Below are 24,928 nucleotides of genomic sequence, written 5' to 3' on the forward strand. Positions count from 1 at the left end.
TAGATGGGTTTCGAGTTTGGTCCACAAGCTCCCAATTATTTCGTTTTGAATTGTTGCACTCCTATAAACATAAAAAACGATATTTCAAAAAAGTTAATGAATATAAAGAAAATACAATGATAAGAAACTTAGAAATAATTATTATTACCCTTGGACGTGTTCAAAATGCCGCAAAATGAAACAGAAAATTTCCATGATATCCTTCCTGACTTAAGTCTTGATGTCCACTCAAAGCCAAAGAACTCTTTTCTAGAGTAAGTATGATATCGAATATCCTTTGAAAAACTATTTTCCAAAATTATGCTTCTTCGCCAATTTCATTTTCAAGTTCCTTGTCAATAGTATTAGTTTTGTTTTTTTTCGAAAACTTGAAAAACTGTGTTGTTTAATTATTTCTGACTAGCAGCCCGTCCCGGCATCGCACGGGGTAGACAATTATTTATTTTTGGAAATTTGGATATAAAACACTTTTTTTCACAAATATTTTTATTTGTATTAAAAAAAATCCCACAGTTATATTTGTATGTAAGTATATTTATGTTCGATTTCTTTGATGGTTTAAGTGGCGGGCACTTTTGAAAAATTAAAAAATAAAAATAATAATAATCAAAAAATTAAAATAACAGTAATAAATAATGAATTCAGTACTTATATTTTTGCCACTGCACGTGCTCAATTCTGCTAAATAGCAGCGACAACGTCGAATTTCTTACTTTGATTCTATCGGCTCTGTTAGCCGCCAAATCGAACATCATACAGAATTCTGTTGTACATTATTTTGTTCTATCGCTAATAGTTTCGGCAGCGCATTCGACGAAAGACATTTTAAGACTCATTTTTCTACTCCTTCGGTTACATTGTTCAAATTTTACCAAGGATCCCTAATTGTTTTTCAAAATGAAATGTAGCCTATGTCAAATTGGAAGAATGTAGCATTCTATTGGTGAAACAATTTTTTTAAATCGGGCCAGTACTTTTTGAGCCTATTCATTACAAACATACAAAAATAGGTACAAATCTTTCTTCTTTATAATATTAGTTTCTGATAAATGCTTCCAATCTCGTACACCAAACATTATCCCTTTGTGAAACAAATAACCAGTAGGGTTGACAATAGGCAGCGTCTAGTATTTTGCAATAACACCACCAAAAATGATTAAGTGACCCATATTTAAAATAAAAATAATAACGTTTTGAAAAACAGCTATTGTTCTGGTTGATGTCTGTTGGAAAAGGTCCTGAAGGCTTTACACAATATGAAAAATTTGAAGTTTTTCGTTATCACTTAATATTTTGTTCGTGAAGTTTCCCAGGTAAAAAGAAAATTTGTCGTACACATTTTCGAAAAATGTAGAGGTCTTTGGTTCCTCCAAACCCTCCGCTCCTATGTGTGTCATGCAAACATCATCCACGTTCACATGATCGACGGCGGATGTATCTCCAACTGCAATAATTGTCGAATCTTCATCAGTAGGCTTCTAAACCAACACTGCAGTACCACATTATTTGAGTCATTATAACTGAAATCTATAGATTTGATACAAATTATTGACTTAACGGATATAAATACGAGTGGTAAAATGAAATAAAATTGAACCATTATTTCAAAAGGGGTACTGCCCTGCCTAGCCCCTAGGTAGCTACGCCATTGAAGATGAGTAGAACCGCGATTAACACAAAATTTTTGAATTAGTTTTTAATTTGTCATTGTGGAAACTGCATTGTCTTCAATCGGGTAAAGATATGATCAGTTGAAAAAGTTACTAAAACTTTTTAATTTTTATTTAATGTTGATCAGTGGCAAAGTTTCACAGCCATTTTTGATCATTGTAAAATATTATAAATGTCATTAACACACGGTGGATTGACGAGTATAGATGCAACAGATTTATGCAACGGAGTACACGCTATTGGTAGAAACTTTTTAATACAACTGAACTTTTTGAATAATGGAATTATGGGCCCTTTTACGGGTTTCAACCCAACTGATTTTCGGTTGAATTTCAGTATTATCGATATCAACTCAACCCGTCCAAAAAATTTCAGTTGAAGTGTTGTCAAACTTCAATTTTTTTGTAGTATTACAGGTTTCAACCTTATGTCAGTAGGGTTCACTAAAATATCAAAAATTTCAACAACTACCAAGCAGTTGTAATTGAACATTACTGCGCCTATTTCGAAAAAAACTTTAATAGAAAACGAAAAATTGGCAAATAATATACGAAAATAGTGTTCATAACTTTTAAACTCTTCCTAGCAACCATAGATACGAGTATTGTAGTCTGCGCCAGCCCAAAATTATAATTATTTAATATACATTCTTGATAGCTAACAACGAAAGGAAACAGAGGGTTTCGTAATGTTCCTTCATCTAATTTAGAAAAAAAATAATAATTAAATGCTTCCTTTTTTTAAATGAAAACAACTTATGAATTTGCAACAAACCTTTTTTAAAAGCTACATATTTAATTATCAGTAAAACATTGGCTTATTTGATTTTAGGGAGTTGAAATGGTTTTGCCTGATCACAATGGCCCATTTAATTCATATGCGCAGCACTAGCACCAACATTTTGTTATCGTAATGAAAGCCAAAACTTACGACATTTTCGTCAGCAATAACAAATCTTCATTTTTTAGGTGGGAAATTGAAACTGAAGACGGATGGCGGTCACGCAGATATCTGGATTAGGCGTTACAAACAACCGTCAGGTGAATAAAGCTCTTACCTGAAATGCAAATTAACGTAATTTGAAGTAGTGAATCGTAATCAATAAGAGACTCAATTTCGAATTTTTGATGATACGTTATTTTGAATTTCAGGTGACGATATATGTACATTTTTTATTAGTATATACATTTCAGGACGATTTTTTTGAAGTATTTTCCATAAATGGATGATTGGCCTACTGTCCAAAACTACTGGTTAACATTAATCTTGACTTAAATATTCAGTATATACATACATATATACATGTACATATATATGTATTTCTAGATATAATAAAACATGTAATACATATAAGTTAATGTATGTACTATTGAATATACCCTGCCAACCACGGCTAACCATTTTTCTCAAATATTTTAATCCAACTACACATTTTTATACCCTGAACAGGGTATGTTAAGTTTGTCACGAAGTTTTTAACACCCAGAAGGAAGCGTCGCAGACCCTATAAAGTATATACATATATAAATGATCAGTGTGTTGAGCTGAGTCGATTTAGCCATGTCCGCCTGTCTGTATATATACGAACTAGTCCTTCAGATTTTAAGATATCGTTTTGACATTTTGCAAACGTCATTTTCTCTTTAAGAAGCTGCTCATTTGTCAGAACTGCCAATATCGGACCACTATAACATATAGCTGCCATACAAACTGAACGAACGGAATCAAGTTCTTGTACGGAAAACTTTTGCATTTGACAAGATATATTCACGAAATTTGGTATGGAGTATTTTCTAAGGCAATTATGTAATCTCCTAAGAAATTGTTCAGATCGGTTAACTATAGCATATAGCTGCCATACAAACTGAACGATCGAAAAAAAGTTCTTGTAAGGAAAACTTTTGCATTTGACAATGTATCTTCACAAAAGTTGGCATAGATTATTTTCTAGGGCAACAATGTAATCTCCGAAAAAATTTTAAGATTGGATTACTATAGCATATAGCTTCCATAAAACTGAACACATGGTTATTAAAAGATATGCCGAAGTTAACGTTTTTTCTTGTTTCTCTATGTACTAACAACAACCCACATTTTTCGGGTTATTTTTTGTTTACCTAAATGCGATGAAAAAAAGTTTCTTTCATTTCTTGATTTATTTGAAAGAGTGAATTAATCTTCCTTTTCGTTTTCGATATAAATAATTACATTTAATTATTCGTTATTTTCAGACATTAATAATTTTTTTATTGAATATACATACATATTTGCAATTCTGTAAAAATTGTTAATTTTTTATTAATAAAGAAAAATAAAAAAATTAAATTTAAAATGTTTAGCATTTTAAAAATATTTTAAATTGGGAAAGAGAAAATTCAACCCTGCATCAGCTGCCGATTGGGGATATCAGTGGTTAGAATCCTCACTCGGCCTATGGCACTTTTTTAACTACTTTACTACCTACGGTTTCACTGGTTTTTTAACCGCTCGTGGTTGGCAGGGTAAGTATGTACATATGTACATAATACATATGTAAGAAGGTAAAAATAGAAGATAAGGAAAATATAGTATTATCAGTCTTCGTATCGTGCAATGCGTAGAGTACACAATCGCATGCGTAAATACATACTCATATGCATGTATGAATGCACGCTAATGAGTACTCTTCACTGAATGAACCGGCGTTCGATCATCATACCATATATGTATGTATGTGTATGTACATATACGGATAAATACATACATATACATATGTATAACATATTCAGTTGTACTAAAATATTTTTACAAATCTAAATTTAAAATATTGACTTATTATATTTAATACTCGTATTACTATTGATACTTACACTCCAGTAAATACATACATACATATGTATGATATAAACATATCGAGGATTGTTTAATTTGAAATCAAAGAAAGGATGTATGATGGTGAGAAGATAATTATCACATAATTTTAACGGTCTGCAGTTATAATCGATGTTCACGTGCATATGTATGTACTATGTGCAAATGTATGCGTGAATATATGCTGCATAAAAACGTGCAACGATATGTATCTATTCTTTATGCCCATAAATTTTATATCTCCTAATACCTAAATAACGGCAGCAACGCTGAAGGTTGAAAAATTCGATTTTGTCAGAGCGATAAGAAGTAATTTTTCTAAAAAATTAATTGACACGTGATATTTAATGATTGTACAAATGAATGAAAGTATTATTATCTAATAATTTAATTCGTTTTTCATTTTATTTACATATTTTGCACTAATTTTAGAATTTTAGTGAGAATTTAATGTAAAGTGGCGGCGTCGAAGTTAATGCGCCGCCCAATTTTGGTATGCCAGTAACGCTCCTCACAGAACCGATCTGTGACAGTCGCGTTTTTAATTTCCGATAAGATACCGCTTACAAACTTACACTACGTACATATGTATATGTATTCTCTTATATGTACATACATGCATATGTATTTACAAGTATATATATACTCAATTATTCTTATAGTTGACTTTAAAAGCAACATGTCGAACCCAGTGTTAATTAGTAGTTTTATTTAATTTCAATGTATGTATGTATGTAGACGTTATTCTCTTGATAATAAAATGTTTGATGGGGTGAAAATAGCTTAAGTTAGCTACAACAACTGTACATACATATGTAAGGACATATTTAAAAAAAAAATTTCTGTAATGTTTTAATTAAAGCAATTCAAGTCATTTGCCTATAAGCAACAACAATAATTCACTCTCCCATTTAAATACCAGTCATGATGAAGCAAGATCTCAAAGTAATGTGTATTCTCTTACATTTTTATTTTCGAGTTATGTCAATCTTGCGGAAAATAATCGATATACATATATCACACAAACGTACAAACGTGTATAAATAAGCATAAGCATTGACATACGTATGTATGTATGTATGTAAGTCAGCATGAGTATTGCTGGCGATCGTGTTATTGATGTCGTTGGGACTAACTACGACTCGCCTGCTTACTGACTACTTAATCGTTTCTCTTTCTTCGCTCAATTGTCGTTATAATGTCAACGCATTCGGTTCGTGTTCTGCTGATACTGATACTGCAGTCATAGTATTTCCGCGCTTGCAATTCATTCACAAGAACGAAAATACTAAATTTCGTGTAGAATCTTATGAAATTTCAAAAAATTACCAACGTGTTTTTAAGTAAGTTAACAATTATACCAATCGAAGTTTTATACACAGCCGACCGGAATTAAAAAAAAAAAATTATCAATTTTCTTATCACTGAATGAAAATTTTGGTTCCTGTGAGCTTTAGTTAAAAGATGTTATATTTATTTTTGTGTATTATCAGCCTAAGATATGTATTTGTATGCGAACCTCGCAACAAATGTGGTTGATGTAGAGGATAAATAACATAAATTCGGACAAAGATTGGCTAAAAAAGTGAAAAATATCTGTTAGTCATCAGCTTGAAACTTACTTATAAATTGTGATTCATAGTTATGTGTTTTTATAATTACAAAAGCGGTACTTCTAAATATACAAATACTTTTGGTTTTGTTGCTAAAGCTGAGTCGATTCAGCTTTACATTACTTGGAATTGAACAAATATCAGTATGTATGTATGTATGTATATACACGCATGTACAATAAATGAGGAAAGTTGCAAGTAAAGCGGGCTTACTGACTCACGCTTGACTGGCGGTTCGCATACATACTTATGTACATACATACATATGTACATTTTAAGCTGTCATCACAATTCAGACGCTGTTAAGCATGAATTGGCACACATACACTCCTCTGCTACATATACATTAGAATTACATACATACATACTTACATTCTAGAGCTTGACCATAAAATAATTAATTAAATTCGCGAAATGAGGTCTAAAACAGTCATAGCTCACACTCCCAATTTAATCTCACTCTCGCCACTTTAAAAAATATTACTACAGACTTGTGTTGCGCTCACGATTACGCGATTTTTGTTTATACAACAACTCGTGAGTATCACTTGTTTGTACGTACATGGTATGTAAACATTTCAGTGGCACATACTCGGAGCTCGACAGTATCTGATAAGGCCGTGCAGTTGAAGCAATTTCATAGTTCATTTACGAATAACTATTTTGTTGACAATTAAAATTATTTGACGACTATGTAATAGAGGCATTGCAAGAAAAAAGTGACAACTACTTAACTTACAGCCATTCTTCACTCTAACATGTGCTATACTATTAGGTCGTATCGATGAAATGTTATAGTCGGTGTGTGGTGGATTTCCATTAACTAGTTCTTTTGTAAAGATATCCGTATTGTGCTTACTTTTTCGAAAAATATAATATTGGATTATTGTCTAATTTCATGACTTCGTCATAGCGTGCACTTTCTAACGCGATACAGTAAATGAATGATAATAATCGCGATAGTTTCTAGGTGGCTACCGAATGCTAAAAACCGCCACCGTAAGTTAACTTACTTGTTGTGATCATTTTGAAGGCTATTCGAAGGCAAGCGGAGCCACTTGACATTGTTAAGGGCTAAACGGAGAGGCCAAGGGCATGACGTCGCTTATGGCATTGCCGATGCTTCATCAATATCCATAGTTCTGCAAGAAATGATGAGTTTCGTTCAGATAAATATCTAAAATAAAATAAAAATTCCATACAAGAACTGAATTTGATAGGTAAGTTGGTATGACGACTATCCGATCTAAATTCGAATGCAATATTATAGCATTGTCTTAGGCAATATTCCATGCCAAATTTTCTTGAAGATATTCTGTCGAATAAAATAAGTTTTCCATAAAATTCGATTTTGGGCAATAAGCATCTATGTATGTATGTATATGCTAGTGGCCCGAAAGTTGTTTGAGGAGAGAAAAAGACATGTTCAGATCGATATTTAAAAACCTGAAGCCCTAGGTCGCGTACATACTGACAAAAAACATGGCTAAATCAGCTTAACTCGTCAAGTCGTCGAATTCGAATTTTATAAAAAAACTAGTTGACCCCGCAGCCATTGTCCTGCGTGAAATTATGTGTTTTGAAATGAAAAGACAAAAATTCATATTTTATTGATAATCATTTATTTGCTATTTGTCTACATTTTTCTTCAATGTAACGCAGCTTGATAAACAAAATTTTTTGGTTTCTGTTCCGGTGCGTAAATGTACAGAGAAGATGGTTTTCCAACTCGTGAGCACGCCACGTTAGCCGTGTGAAAAACATAGCATTTCCAAATGTATGCCACCCACTATGCGACTATCCTGTTGATCGTCATTTTAAATTCAATTTTCACTGGAAACGGAATACTTTTGAACTGAAATGGCAAATCGTTAGAACTCAAAAGAAATCCGTAGATTCAAGCATTCTGCCCCTTATATTTGATAGGTGCGTCACAATCAGATTGCGATGATGCGGTGGCATACCAGGCCTCTCCAAAGAATTTAGAAATTCCACTGGTAATTCACGGTGTCGTCTTCATTGTCAAGACGATCGATCGATTTGTATGACCGCAAGTCTCCTGGAATTTGACTTTGAATTTTCCAGTTTATGTCAACAACATAGGTATTTGTGGCAGCTAAGATTGTCCGTACACTCAAGGAATCCGTACTTACGACAATTTGGTTAATATCAGACCACGGGAAGTATCAACCAGTATTGACCCATTTCCAATTCTTAGCGTATACAATGTAAAACGTCTTCGGCAATGTTATTTTTGGTCGCATCCCATAACGCGGATTTGAAGGCTGATTATCGCGAAATTTGTGCGAACTTCAGTGGCATTCGAAGTAGCCATCGCATCGTCTTTCGTTTGATTCCAGTGATCATCATATTCCAGCAATTGTAATTGCTAGCTTGCTTCTCAAAAAGTTGCATACATCGTACCATTCACAGTATGCAATAACTCAAATGAATTTGAACCGCGTACATTAATCAATAGCAACCGAATGTAGAAGCAATCGTCGTTTTTCGGGTGGATTGTGTAAATTCGTTCTAATGCATTAGTTGAGAACACACCTGGATGTCCATCTATTGGATGACCCTGCTTTCTGCGTAACTATTTCTTCGATGATGCATCCCATGTATAATATCAACGTATTTCGAATAGAGCAATGTTCTCGCAAACGGATCACTGACGGAAGTTGAGAAAAAACTCGCCAATGTTAATTTTGTTGCTGGTGGTGTTTCTGTTGACTGTACTGTATTCTCTGGGTTGAAATAGACTCTTTGGTCATTCTCCAAATTAACTTCGAGACGCACAACAGTCAGAAAACGTTCATGAATTGCAAAAGTAAATATCCTACAAAGCGCTTTATTTCAGTTCACGTATCGACCAATAACCGCCATGTTGCTTCCTATGGTGACGTATTTAGAAACGTATTTTATCGATTACACCAAAGTACAATGCGCAACATTCACATGTCTTTTGAATGTGAATTAGACAATAGTGGCGAATATGGTACGTAATATGTGTTGTCAATTTTGATGTGTTGTTAACTTCGATATTTACGCCTCTAAATTAAATGCTAAATGTCTGCCATTGTCGTCTGGTGAGCGACGCCGATAGAGTGGATATCCATCATTTCCAGTTTGTGTTTCCGAAATGCACATGGATAAGATTTCTTGCATTTATTGTCAGACATTCAAACCGAAGTGGGATTGTGGTGTCCGCAAGGTCCATGAACCATATTGGTTTTCATCACTTCATGTAATACTGGATCTTTCTTTGTATCATTAATTTCCGCAGAAATGAGCTCATTAATTTGATCTGGTGTGACAACCATCCACCATCCAAAGAAGAATATGTATGTACGTACGACAAACCTCTCGTTTGCCACTCAACAGAGTACATTTAGCATCTAACAGCACCACATATACCTACATTACTCCAAGATAAAGTCCATGAAACATTGTAACTGTTGTTTGAAAAGTGGTGCTGTGACATCGTGACGATCGCTTGCTGTCACCGCATCCTGGGAGTACTTCTTGCCTTGCCTTGCCTTGTGCTGCCATACTTTGATGGACCGATATTAGGGCGACCTCTTGGTGGCTTCGTAACAAATTTCAATCTGCAATTGACCTCTTTGTGTGAAACACACGTAAAGTTTTCACTGAATAATTTTCAATAATTTTTCTTTTGAATAGCCGGAATAAAAAAGCAAGCGACCGAAATTGAACTATTCAAATAATTTACAAATCAAAATATTGAAAAATAAAACAAACAAAAATTGAAAAAAAATGTTTATGGAAAAAAGTTCCTTTTTGGAATTATCCAATTTGCCGACTTTTCATGAAAAGTATAAGATATTTTTATTTCTAAACCTTTCTTGATCCACAACGAACAACCTCTTAAAATTTCATCAATATTGGTTCAGCCGTTCTCTTAGCGTTACTAACGAACAAACGTTCATCCGTTTGTATGAGAAAAAGAAAAGGGCTGTTTTTAGGGGTTTTCCGGCAATTATTCGAATTTTTTTCTCCGCAGAAACCATCCCTGAACCTCAACGAACATTTTAAAAAAAGAATTATCAAATTTGGTTCAATCGTATGAAAGTTATGAGCGTACTTACATACATTTTGGCGATTCATTTTTATTTATATGTATGTATATGTATGTACATAGAAGATAGATATCAGTCGGAAGTAATTGAAAACGAACTTGGTTAGTTACAAAAATAAATCAAAAATTGTGATTTTTTCGAATCTACTGAAAATCCAGTTTATTTAGGGTTGCAGAAAGGCTCATATATCACATATTATATTTCTTTACCAATTAGATACTGCAAAATTATCTGATAACCTACTCCTTCTTGTCATTGTAATTCAAAATAAACTTAAATTTGATTAACATAGTTAGTAGATTGTAGAAAAATATTAGAAAAAATATATATCTAACATCAACAACAAGGTTATGGAGTTGAATTCGCACAAGAGAATAGCTGAAAGGAAAACAAACAAAGTGGTTACTAAAGCATTTTTTACGCGAAAAAAATATTTCTTCTGGTTTGTTTGAATTTTTGGGCGGCTTATATATAAAAGAGATTCAAGATATTTTCTACACTTATCGATTTAGTTAATTGTATAAAAGAAAGAGAACCGACAAGTGAAATGATTAAACTTTGTAGAGTATAATGTAAATTCATAATTTGAAAATGATGGAAACAGATTGAGTTTACTGACTGTCTAAAAAAAAAAAATAATAAACAAGGTTCAACTAATTCAGTAATTATGAAACGAAATAAAAAATTGTGTAGAAAGTGGTGTATCAGTAATTAGTCTCACCTATGAAAAGGAAAATCTGTCCTGTCATCCGAAACAACTTAATCAAAAGTCGTGGCTATACTAAATTCGAAAATTTATTTTAAACTCTGAACAGAAGACACATTAGGGACATTATTATACTCAGAAGCTCCTTAGAATTATATGGGAAACTATAGGGTGGGCTATCTAACGTTTTAAATTTGAATTATCTATATTTCGACATTGGAAACGTCAAATACCATTCGGAAAGTGACAGATATTCAGTAAAAAGTCTAAAATTTACGAAATGGGTCGCTATTCACTAGAAGAAAACTGGGAAATATTGAAAACTTTTTTCCAAAGTGGTGAGTCTTCAACCCATTCAATTTTACCGAAAAATTATCTAATCGTCGAGAAGCCAATGCACTCAGCTCGAATCACTGTATGGTGCGGATTTTGGTCTGGTGGAATCATCGGCCCATTTTTCTTCGAAAATGAAGAAGGAACCGCCGTAACCATCAATGGTGAGCGATATCGCGCAATGTTAACCGAATTTTTCTTCAAGCAAATTGAAGAGGAAGACTTGGACAACATTTGGTTCCAGCAGGACGGCGCTACGTGCCATACAGCAAACGCTACACTCAATCTTTTACGCCCACTTTTTAAATTTAAAATTTTATATGGCCCACCCGTTACTTAAAAACAAAAAAAAAACAAAGTGCTTAAGTGTACAATGATGTACAATGATGAAAAGAAATATAATGATTTTGGGTGATTATATTACATACAATTACAATCGCGATGAATTAAACCAATTTGTTGGGACTAAAAAAACCCATATGTCAGAAGATCAAAAAAATGTTTTCGAAGTTATAATAAATCGAATTAGCAATTTTTTAGTTCAGTCTAACCATCAGTAATTTCGCCTCATCAATAATATATCTTAGAAACTTAACAACAAAATTGTGCTATGAACTGTTCGTCAAAAAGTTATGCAATAACTTCATTGAAGAAAATATTTTATCTGGAAAATTGACAAATTAAGACGTATTTATATAATAAAGCAAATATACGCAAAATTTACAAGTATCTCATTTACTAAACAAGTAAGGAAGGACTAAGATGCTGGCAAAATTTTATATGAAAAAATTATACGAAATGATTCAAAAGAAGAGAATTTGAAGAAATCGTGATAAATGTATTGTAGGCCGTTAACTTTAACTTTATTTTATTGCTATTTTAGTTCGTTTTAGCTAAAATTAAATTAAAAACATCTTCAACTAACATACTGTACATACATACATATATATGTGATATCAGCTCAACCGAAAAGGCTAAATTCAGATATTAAGTTGATGTGGAAAATGTCAACCAGAGGATCGGAATTCACTTTATTAGAAACCAACTGGTCCCGCAGCCGTTGTCCTGCGTGAAATTATGTGTTTTGAAATTAAAAGATAGTTGAATTTATCATTTCATTTTTTCAATGTAACGCAGCTTGATAAACATTTTTTGGTTTCTGTTCCCGGTGTACAGAAAGGATGGTTTTCCATCTCGTGAGCACGCCACGTTAGCCGTGTGACAAACATAGCATTTCCACATTTATGCCACACATTATGCCACTATTCTTGTGTCCTGTTGATTGTCATCTCAATTGCAATTTTCACTGGAAACGGAATACGGATAAACTGAAATGGCAAATCGTTAGAACTGAAAGGAATTCATAGAATCAAGCATTCTGATTCCTTGTGATTGTGTAAATTCTCCAATCTTATTAGTTGAGAATACACCTGGATGTCCATCTACTGGTTGGCCTTGCACTTCATATCAAGGTATATACGAATAAATCAATGTTCCCGCAAACGGATCACTTTTGTTGCTGGGGGTGTTTCCACTGGCTGTACTATATTCTCTGGGTTGAAATACACTCTTTGGCCATTCTCCGAGACGCACAACAGTCGGAAAACGTTCATGAATTGCAAAAGTAAATATCCTACAAAGCTCTTTATTGCAGTTCGACCGGATCGTTCAAGACCAATAACCACCATGTTGCTTCCTTTGGTGACGTACTTAGAAACGTATTTTATCGATTTCACCAAACTGCAATACTCAACATTGATATGAGTTTTGAATGTGAATTAGACTATAGTGGGGAATATAGTACGATCCATGTGTTGTCAACTTCGATATTCATTCTTCTAAATTGAATGCTGAATGTTCTGCCATTGTTATCTAGTGAGCGACGCAGATAGAGTTGATATCCATCATTTCCAGTTTGCGTTTCCGACAGAAAACCACGTGGATACTGTTTCGAGCATTTATTGTCAGACATACAAACCGAAGTGCGATTATGGTGTCCGCAAGGTCATATTGGTTTTCATCTGGCGTTTTGATCTGGTGTAACCACCATCCTCCATCCAAAGAAGAATGTGTGCGTGCGGCAAACCTCTCTTTTGCCTCTCAACGGAGTACATAATTTCGCATCCTGGGAGTACTCGGTCATGTGCCTTGGGCTACCAATGGATGTTAAAACCAAAAAGAATGCCGACCGATATTAGCGCTCTTCGTGGCATCGTAACAAATTTCAACACACATAACGTTTTCACTGAATAATTTTCAATAATTTTTTTTTTTTTGAATAGCCAGAATAAAAAAAGCACATGACAAATTTGAACGATTCAAGCAATTGAAAAACAAAACAAAAAATTTAAAAAAATACATTTTGTATAAAAAAAAGTTACTTTTTGGAATTGTCCAATTTTCCGACTTTTCCTTACGAAAAGCATACGGTTTTTTATTTCTAAACCTTCCCCGATCCACAACCGAACAACCTCTGAAAATTTTATCAAGATTGGTTCAGCCGTTCTCGAGCATTAGCGTTACTATTTCATTCGTTTATATGGGAAAAAAGAAAAGGGCTGTTTTTAGGGGTTTTCTGGCAATTATTCGAATTTTTCTTGCCGTAAAAACCATCTTTGAACCTCAACGAACACTTAAAAAAAGAATTGGCCAAATTGGTCCAGGCGTTGTTGAGTTATGCGCTTAGCAACACCAGATATGAGGTCTATACTACAGACCTTCCTTTCATATTCAGTGGTAAGCAACATAATTTTCTAGGAAATTTATCCATTTAATTTCATTAAAATATCACATTTTGACCAACCTGAACGGTTTAAAGTCTGGCGAAAATGGAATATATTGGGGGCAGAGAAAGGGGGTGGCCGATTGCCTTAATTTTAACATTGCTCAGATAGAGTTAAGAACATATTTTCAAACAATTTTTTTAATATATAACACACCAGCTGCTTTAAATCCCTTCTGTGCCATCTTTGATATAAAATTTAATATCTCTGACGCATTTAGTTATTGATTTATCGAGCTTTAAATAGTTTTCAACAAACCCGTTATATGAGGAAAAACGATATTATCATCCGATTTCACTTATTTTCACACTATCGTTGGAATGGCTCAGAAGATTAATTTTGTGAAAATTTGGGCGGTACAACGTTATTGGTTAGGACCTCATATATGTACATTAAACTTATATCAATCTAAAAGTACCTCTTAAATGTGATTCTTTGCGACCAAATTTGAGTTCTGTATCTTAACCAGTAAGCCAAGGAACCGGTGTAGCAACTTGTAGCAAAAATATAAACATTTTATTGATTAGCTCACTACTCGAAAACGGAAAACGTGATTTTAGCGTGGTATTAATATTATTTATATTACAAATATTTATTTCAAGAACTTTGGTCGATTAGTTTGTATGGCAACTATCTGCTATAATATCTCGAGCATGGGCAATAATAGCTTGTCAAATGAAAAAGCGCTTTATTCCGATCCTTCAGTTTTTACGGTAGCCAATGGTTGCCTTCTGAATTTCGGAATTAGAAAACAAAAAAACATATTAATCATCGAAAATAAAATACTCGCCATTAAACCTGCACACTGTTGTATGGGCTTGAAAGAATGGTTGCGAAATGTTGCAGGTCTGCATTACCAGCAAAATGTGTCTAAAATAATGCTACCATATTTATTAATAAACAATTTTGTTTAAATTGATATTCATTAAGCCCAGATTCTCAATATACATGAAAAGATATACACAATTCTGGTTTTCAAATAAGCGTAGACTGTGGCTTTTCTTATTAAATTCACATTCATAAATAATTTTATCAACAAATTTTACTGTTTTAATTTTAGTTCTCTAACTTCTTAATACAAACAGTAACATTTACACATTTATAACAATTCTAAGAAATTTCACGAACAACATAAATTAAAAAAATGTGGAGTCGACCAATTTATAATTTTGTAAGAGCCCAAAAAACGCCACAGATATTACTGTTAAAAAATATCGCAAAATGTAGACGAATCGATTTGGGAAATGCATGATGAGGACCATACATATGGTATGTGTTTTGCTTGAAAAGTCAAACAGTTAAATTAAAAAAAAAAACGGATGTACGCCCAAGATATCCTATGCATAAACATATACAGATGAAAATATAAGATAGGAATTCTTGAGCACGAAGCCATACTATACAAGTGTATTTAAGCGACATAAAACAATTAACTGAATCGTGTTACACCTAATTCTGGTTTACACATTCTTTTTTCACGGTTTTAACTTAACAGGGTTTGAAAATATAACAATTTTTAACTATTTACATGATTTTATTCCATTTAGCACGACTCAAATTTTGTTGGGCTTAAATTTTATTTGTCAGATTGAATTATTGCGAAATATGTTCATATCACAAATTTAGAGAGTTCCATTTTTGTGGATACAAACAAGTTTGTTGGTCAGAACAATTGTAACTAGAAAAAATTCAGTGAAATAATCAATGTCTTTTTAACATGGTTTTTATTGGAACTAATCTACCGTGAAAATATTTCTTTTACATACATAATTATCTACATACACATAGTACATATATAAATACATCTACGACAGACATGCATAAAACAGATACATATGTACATACATACATATATATGTATGTATACATGAAAATCAAATTATTAACCCGTAGTCCTAATAATTATTTGATCTTTGCAATCACCTAAAATAATACATTTAATTAAATAAAATCTATTAAGTGAAGCTCTGTGCGAAATGTCCTCTCTTTATAATCGTGAACGCATGCAATAACAGTGAAGCTATTTTACAGATGTGAATATATATTTTTTACTTAGAGTTGACCTTTTTAAATTACTTAATTGACATTAATTTAAAGACAATGAAATACACTACGATCTCTGGGCGAGCACCACCAAGTCAACGCAAGTCTTCACAGCCGTTTATTAACGCATATGTATATGCAAGCACATACATATGTACATATGTGACTACATTTGTATGTATGATATGTTGACCATACAAGTGAACATATTCAATATTTCGTCTGCACTTACTTATTTGTTCGTACTCGTGAATGCCCTGCTGTAGTAATGTAATAGGATGGGTGACGAATTATTTTACTGCCGGGAAATCGGTAGTGGGATATACATATGTGTGCATATACGTACATGTGCACGTATACATAAAGTTTCTTATCTATTCACTAACACTCTTGCAACATAGCATCCTTTCAGTGTTTGTTGTAGATAAAAGTTAAGTTTTAAGTTAAAATTTGTATGCGAATAAATATATACTTATTTATGTATGTACATATATGCATTTGTATGTACCTACAGACATTCATACATACATCACGCTCTTGTTTATTGTGTGTCCATATGTATGCATACATTATTTGTCTGAGAAAAATTCAATTTGCGTTTCCTTAGCGATTTATAGCTAAATTGAACTTCATTAAAAGGTTAACCTAATTTTCTTGCTTGTAGTTATTCGTAGTTCGATAATTTCGTAGAAGTCTTGCCCATAAAGTCATTGTCAATTTTTTTGGCGTACTGATGTTACGGCTATTTAGGTTGCTTTTTATATTTCGGGACTTGCAACTCTAGTGTTGCAAACCGGAACTTTACAATTTTATCGTACAGTTTGACATTTTTGATGGTATGCATACCCAACATACATACCATACGATTCCTCTCGGCTAAAAGTTAGAATTAAATCTCGAACTCATCAACAGTGCATCGATGAACTTAATTCCATTTTTGGCGATGAAGCTTCATCGAGGACCACTGTTTATCGATGGTTGTAGATCATTCCAGGACGTTTCGAAATTTATTGATGCTGAGCGCAAACTGATATTGCAAGATCCTCATGTGACTTATCGTGAGATTGAGACAACTGTGGGCATAAGTGGGACTAGCACATATCCAATATAATATGAACATTTGACTGTAAAAAAATTTGTTCGCGTTGGATCCCATACAATTTGTCAATCGCTCAAAACAAGGTTCTTGTCGATTGTTTCAAAAAACTTTTAACAAAATACGATGGCGGTGCTTCGAAATACATCTGTGACATCATGACAGGTGATGAATCATGGATTTACGCGTATGAACCTGAAAGTAAACAGGAGTCGACTGTAAAGGTGTTTTAGGACGAGCCGAACCAACAAAAGTTATTCGCGCACGAAGCACTTCCAAGCAAATAGTTACCTGTTTTTTCGAAAAAAAATTGGACATATCCCAACCAATACACTGGAACAACGCAGTACAGTAATTTCTGAATGGCATACAACCATTTGTTTGCCAGTTGTCTTTCAAGAAATAAGGAAGATGGATTACTCTTCTCAAACCAATGCAAAGTCTCACCCATCGACCAAAACAACTGCATTCTTGAGCACTCAAAATATCGATTTGATAAGTCACCCTCCGTATTGTTCTGACTTGGCACCTACTGACATGCTTTGGGGATACCTCAACCAGAGTAACAAAAGTGCTTCGGCAATTAATGTGCACATTTTGGAAGGCACGTAAACCAAATCGGCGATGACTATGAAAATATTTTTGTATATATGTATGTGTACAGTCAAAGTTAGGATTAGAGTGCTGTATTACAAGTAAAGTTATATATTAAAAATGAAAACAATAGTAAATTTAAATTATTCTCCAATAAGCAAAAATGAGTACGAGTAGAAAGCTTGATTCACATGCATGATTACTTATGTAATCATGTCTTAATTTAAATCATTTACACCCATATTCTGTGCACTTGACTAATTCAACATATTACTAATTTGTCAAAATTTGAAATTTATCAAGCATTTCGTATTCTGTGTCTGAAATAAAACGCTCTTTTCTTTATAAGTTGTTAAGATGTCAAATGCTCTTGACAGTGCTCGTAACGAATTATTTTTCTTATACATTATTTTATCCTTTTTGTTAAAAGAAAGCAAATTGAAATTTGTATTCCTTTTTTGTATTTTAAAACAAAAAAAAACCAAACTTATTAAATTCAATAAATATTAATTTAAAAGTATTACCCATATGTTACTATTATTTTAATCAAACTTTCAACATTATTTTAGGTTATTATTATACGATTTTATTTATTCCGTTATGGAATTCGTTAGGCCTTGAATGGTCTGCATAATTTCACGATGCTCCCGTCGCCTCTCCTCTTCAGCAGCATGCCTTTTGGGCATATCAGCTATCAAAATGCTGATGAGTTTATTGCTAAAAGAAAAACGTAATAAGAAATTGCAAACAAATTTATATATGCATTTTGTAATTACATATATCATAATGAAAAGTTACCTGGATTTCCAAGATAAGTAATGGATTTGTAGATGGTGTGGATGGACTTGCTGTTTGTTCGGGATTTGGGGTTGTTTCTACGGGACTGCATAATTGCAGAGGACTACCCGTGGGTGATGAAATTGTTGATTTTGCGCATTAAACCGTCAAAGGCTTTGGACATTTTTATACCATCCACAACAGCCGAACCAATTTAGATAAAGCCTTTTCTTCAAAGTCGGTCATCGGCTTGGACCTTAACCTGTGAGCCTTTGATTCATTTTTAACCGCCTTGCACGAGTGCGAAATTGGCTTTTCCAAACGCCTAACGTCTACAAATTAACACGATATAATAAATAGACGAATATATGTATCAACATAAACTAAAATATTACCCCTTTCCATTTTGCAGCACTTCGTATTGGCCCTTTACAAGAATTTATTTCATGTGCCAACTGCTGGCATAATTCCTTCATCTGTTCAGGCGTTTTTGGGCAATTTTTCCCCGTACCCATTTCTGGGTGTATTGGCAAAATAAAACATATGCCTCTAGCCGCTCGTGAATAGCTCGATCGTGTTTTGGTTAACTATCAAATAAAAGTTAAATTATTATAAATTTTTTTAATAATTACTTAATTGATATATGAGCAAAGCTTACGTTGCAGAAGAGTCCATTTTAACGAATAAATATAATTTGAATAGAAATCAGTCGCTCCTATTTACATTATTTTGTCCACCACACGTGTGGGGAAAAGCTTTGCGAACTGAAGCTTTTACTTTATCAAGATTGTCGCAGAATACCAAAATATTGTATTTCTTACTTGATAAATATTTGAATTAATTTTAATTTGTCAAGTGCACGGAAACCAAACCGTAGAAAAATTAAAATTTTGACAGATAAGTGTGAAATTTTGATGTCTTATGTTGTGAATATAAACGACACAATTTTAATAGCACCAGATCTAAGTAAAATTTGACAATGCAGATATTCATTCGGGAATAAACGAATTTGAAAGAATCATAACAATATGTTATAAAATATGTCTTTAATTCGTAATTTTTAATTGGTTTATGTAAATTATTATATTAAAAAGTAGTAATGATACTCAAAATAAGGAAAATTCTTTATTTAGCCAAAGTATTGCAAACTAAAATAAGATGAAGGAATTAAATACAAATCGTCACCTGAAATGCAAAATAACGTAACAACATTTTCAGAAATTTACAGTGGCATGAATGAAACACGAAATAAAATGGAACATGAGTGAAACAAAATTTTAATATTGGTTAAAACTGGTTTAAAATGTTGAACATATGTAATATTATGTATGTAATTTGAAGTAGTGAAGCGTAATCAAAAAGTCACTCAATTTCGGATTTTTTGATGATACGTTATTTTGCATTTCAGGTGACGAAATAATATGTTTATAGTTGATAAAAAATCTTAAAGTAAATGTATTTTTGTACCTACATATGAAGACATAAATATGTATGTGCGTATATATGTATACCGAATACAAATTATTAAATTTTTTCTAGTCTTATTAAAATTGTTATTAGCAAGCAAAATATTTGCTTTTCATTTAACTAATTTTACGACTATACTTAATAATTTAAATAACAAGGCAACATTCAAAAACGCATTTGCGTTTCTTTTGAACACCTCAACCCGCAAACTTTTACTTTCCATTTGCCACAGCAAAATGTAAAATTTTTTTTACACCATAGAAAATTTATTCACCCCAAATCAACACAGAGAAAAATGACTCCCAGACTCCCAGCTCAGGTAGAGGACTATCTGACGGCAACATAACCTATAACTGACTAACGACCAATATTAATAGTGAGGTTGTAGTTGCTCTACTGATCAACTTTGTAATCAACTATAAAAATATCTTTTAAATCGCTAATCCTTAAACTTTTATTGTTTATATCCTGAACAGAATATATTAAGTTTGCCACGAAGTGTGCATGACAAGTTGGCAAGGAAACGTCAGAAACCCTACAAAGTATATAGTATATGTATATAATTTAGCAGTATGACAAGATGAATCAATTTAGTCATGTCCGTCTGTCCATCTGTATATATGCAAACTAGTCCCTCAGTTTTTGATATATCAACCAGAAATTTTGCGCTCGTCCTTTTCTCGCCAACGATACTGTAGTATATCTCGTACAGGTCGTCGTTCCATCGACTGCGGTATTCGCCGTTATTAATTCGCAAAGGACCATAAATTTTTCGTAGAACCTTTCTGTCGAAAACTCGTAACCCCGACTCATCAGATGTTGTCATCCTTCTTGCCTCTGCACCATATAGCAGAACGGGGATGATGAGTGACTTGTAGAATTTGATCTTTGTTCATCGATAGAACATATTGCATCTCACTTACCCACACAGCCCGAAGTAGCACCTGTTTACATGAGTTATTCAGCGTTGGTTTCGATGCTGACATTGTTGTTGGTGTTAATTGTGGTTCCAAGATACACGAAATTATTTACGACTTCGAAAAAATTTTTGAATACAAAGTTTATTAACTAAACTTAATGCATCTTAATGGTTTCTAATAAAAATATTTTAATTTCATTTTCCATATTTTTCAGAATGGATTTCACAAGTGCCTACCCTAATTTGTCGAATGAGGGCGGAGAACATAAAACGGAGTATGTGTACAAATAATATTTAGACTAACATAATGGTGGATGCCAATAAAATGTATTGCTTTGCAGATTCTCTCCGACGGTTTTAACATTTGCTGGAGTTGTAACCTTTATTATAATGATCGTAGGTATATTTGGGAATTTTCTTACCGTCGCTGCTTTGTACAAATGTCCGAAAGTTCGAAACGTAGCCGCCGCTTTTATAATAAGGTATGTACATACGAGTATTTTCATTGCAAGGAATTCATTAAGATAAGTTTATATCGACTCAACTAAATTTTTTACAATCTCACTGCATTAGTATGTGTGATTGACAATCTTTAAGTCGTAAAAATTGTACATGAGCTACCTCAGCTAAATCAACACATAACCTTTGCGAAAATTTAAGTTATTCAGAAAAATTATGTTCGCAACAAGGAAAGTCGATTCATATAATCACCGAGCCCTTATTTAAAGGATCAGATGTTCTCCCACCTGATTGCTGAATCCAATTTCATTGAAGTCATTATGTAATGCAGTGCAAAAACTAAAAAAAAAATCGTTTTTCATAGTGTAGGTAGCTTTTATTGAGAAATATTCCCTGTGAATCTTGTCAAAAGACCAAATTCCTGAGCTGAGAAGAGTTCATAAACAAGCACTTTTTGGAGGTGTTTAACCCTCCTCAACAATGCAAAAGTTAATTCGTCTGTAAATGTCGTTCCAACCATTGTTGACTGTAGTCTCCGCCATTATTTACAAAAAACTTCTATTAAAACGATGTACTATCTGTAGGTGGTACGACTGCTATTTATAAATCCATTAAATCTTTAATTTTCATTTTTTTTATGACAATGAAAATTGGTTTGAAAAAATATTATTTCTTTAAATTGTTTAGACGGGGGATTATGGTACTGGCCAGTGTAGTTAACGAGAAATGAAAGCAGGGAAACTATGCGAAATCTTAAGCTCTACCAATTGTAAAAACACATATACGCGTATACTATAAATGTTAGTATCCGAACGTTTGTTTATTTTTGCATTCCAGCCTATGCATGGCCGATTTACTATTCTGTGCTATAGTACTACCTTTCAGTGCCATCAGATTTTTTCAAGGTACGTGGACTCATGGAGAATTCTTATGTAAGCTAATACCTTTCATCCAATATGGAAACATTGGAGTATCGCTGCTATGTATTGCAATGATAACAATCAACAGGTAAGAATTTACTTGTTAATAGCCAAATTTTGCAATTGTTTTTTTTTCGCTGTTTTTTTTATTAAGATAACTACAAAGGCATTGTATAGAAAATGTATTATTACAAGTAGAACATGTTTCTCATCCGTTTACTAAAACTGAGTTTTTAGATTTTCTATTTTTCGCCTATTATTATTTGGCATAATTGTTTCTATTAAATAAATAAAAGAATTGATTGTAATATTTGTGCATATTTCTTCTCAAGATATGTTATGATTGCTCATCACGCTTCGTACGCAAAAATATACAGGAAACATTGGATTGCTGTCATGATAATATTTTGTTGGTCATTCTCCTATGGTATGCAATTACCAACGCTACTGGGTGTATGGGGAACGTTTGGTTATGATGAAAAGTTGGAAACATGTTCTATTATGAGCGACCAGCATGGTCGTAGCAGCAAGACTGCACTTTTCATCACTGCTTTCATTATTCCCGCTTTGGTTATAATTGCTTGCTACACAAAAATATTCTGGGTTGTACGCCAGTCAGAGTTGCGACTAAAAACGCATGCAAATCAGCAAAACTCTATCCCAAACAATTTAAGACCTGTTCAAACTCCCACGGGCACAGTCATGGGGAGCGAACAAAATAGGATATCATCTAACCTGGCTTCAGACAGTAGCTTCTCCACTGATGCGAAACAGGACGCCATTCAAAAGCCGTCTCGCATCAAAGATCAACGAGAGATGAGAGCTAAACGTAATGAGTGGCGTATAACAAAAATGGTGTTGGCCATATTTTTGTCATTTGTAATATGCTATCTTCCAATAACGATCGCTAAAGTAGCCGACAAAGACGTAGATTATCCGAACTTCCACATATTCAGCTACATTATGCTCTATTTGTCAGCCTGTATAAATCCAATAATCTATGTCATAATGAATAAGCAATATAGGAAAGCATACAAAACGGTAATTATGTGTGAACCCTCCAAATTATTGCCTTTTAGAAAATCAACTGCTGGCGGAAGTAGTGCTGCAGGTATGTAGGCTGCAAGTAGCATTTTGGATGAGCGTTGTAAACTAAGTCACTAATTCGTTTTAGAGAAATGGAAAGATACCGCATTGAGCAACAACCACAGTCGAACAATGGTGTCACACATGTCAGTGGGAGAGCAACAAAATTGCAACTCGGACCATGTGCTCCAACCGCAACTGTGCAGTTCCATGGAATTAACGAACAAAATGTTCACACAGAGTGTCTTGGAAACCACAGTGGAGGAGAACACAACAGCACAAAACAAGCAAATAACTCTTCCTGCACCGCTCCACATGCCACAAGCATCCCCATTGGTCAACCATTCGCCGCTTTTCACACAAAGAGGCCCGTACAAGGAACTCCACCGAATGGTAATGGTAGGGGACGACATCATTCTAGAGGAAGAGGAAGAAGTGGTGACGCCACCTCAACCGGAACCATCCATCTACACAGAAGTAAAGACGATATCAACTATGAACAGGGACAATGTCCTGAAGAAAGTCCCATATTATGGCCAAAACATAAATGCCACTCCCGATAACGATGTCAAACTTATCGCTAAACCAAAAATTTAAAAGACTACTTGATATGCTTTAATAATGTTACAATATTTTTACATTTTACACATATATTTTAATATACATATATGATTTACAACATATAAGTAGAAGTTAAGAATATGCGAAATAACGAGATAAATTTAGTTTAACTTCCCAATAGAGCATTTTTTTTTGTACCTGCTCGATATTTTTACGATTTTCCAACCAAGAAAATGCAAAGTTTCAATTTCGAAATTCGGACCAAAAAGAGTTCAGATGTAGTTTAAAAATATATTAACTAAGATCTGTTATTTAATCAGTATTTTTACAATATGGATTTCGAATTAAGGTACATTATAAGCGTAATAGTGATTTTTTATATTTAACCACTCCAACAACAATATTTAATTGTTTATTAAATTGTATTCTAATGTTTCTATTACGAACGAATGTGCCAGGATTATAATAAAATAAAAAAAAAAAACATATTTATAATAACTAAGTAATGTTTGTATGTTTATGATGTAAATATATAATGTCATATATGTATATAAGAGTTATATTTACTTTTGACGAATATATTATTAAATCATAAGATCCCCACAATATTTTTTGTATATTTAGTTATAGGTATACATATATGTACATAGATATTAAGTGATCGTTTTATATACATTCATAGGAATATGTTTTAATGCCCACGATATCGAATAATAAATTGTATATATTTAAGATCTGAGTTTAATAAATTGTAAGCACATAACTAAACATACATACATATGAAATATTGTTTCGAAGAGATTAAGTGCTTGATCTAACATAAACTTTTTCCTTTGCATTAAATATGAACAGGAAGACCGATTATATATAATTCAAGTTCGATTTTTTAAGAGTACTGCGCCTCAAGGTAAGTAAGTTCGGATGCAGTCGACATTTACACCCGTACCTTC

The 24,928-nt window shown here is 33.2% G+C and overlaps 1 protein-coding gene across 2 annotated transcripts; it reads left to right on the forward strand.

The window, feature by feature from the left end:
* Positions 1-5,694: 5,694 nt before the first annotated feature.
* LOC105233335 (G-protein coupled receptor moody) lies at positions 5,695-24,710 on the forward strand. Of its 2 annotated transcripts, none has more exons than XM_011215389.4 (6): positions 5,695-5,864; positions 21,168-21,227; positions 21,294-21,434; positions 22,249-22,419; positions 22,664-23,442; positions 23,506-24,710. In XM_011215389.4, exons 2-6 carry the CDS (start codon positions 21,169-21,171, stop codon positions 24,012-24,014), a joined length of 1,659 nt encoding a protein of 552 aa, XP_011213691.2. In that variant the 5' UTR covers positions 5,695-5,864; position 21,168; the 3' UTR covers positions 24,015-24,710. The 2 variants fall into 2 exon arrangements, with proteins under 2 accessions (XP_011213691.2, XP_019848420.2); XM_019992861.3 differs by lacking the exon at positions 5,695-5,864 and adding an exon at positions 6,547-7,354.
* The last annotated feature ends 218 nt before the right edge of the window (positions 24,711-24,928 follow it).

This window comes from Bactrocera dorsalis, chromosome 4, assembly GCF_023373825.1.
Source record: "Bactrocera dorsalis isolate Fly_Bdor chromosome 4, ASM2337382v1, whole genome shotgun sequence".
Taxonomy (NCBI): Eukaryota; Metazoa; Arthropoda; class Insecta; order Diptera; family Tephritidae; genus Bactrocera; species Bactrocera dorsalis.

Bases quoted from the DNA above. Each gene is read 5' to 3' on its own strand.
- LOC105233335 (XM_011215389.4), top strand. From the start codon at position 21,169: ATGGATTTCACAAGTGCCTACCCTAATTTGTCGAATGAGGGCGGAGAA. The intron at 21,228-21,293 runs GTATGTGTACAA...ATTGCTTTGCAG, and splicing joins GGCGGAGAACATAAAACGGA to ATTCTCTCCGACGGTTTTAA. The intron at 21,435-22,248 runs GTATGTACATAC...TTTGCATTCCAG, and splicing joins GCCGCCGCTTTTATAATAAG to CCTATGCATGGCCGATTTAC.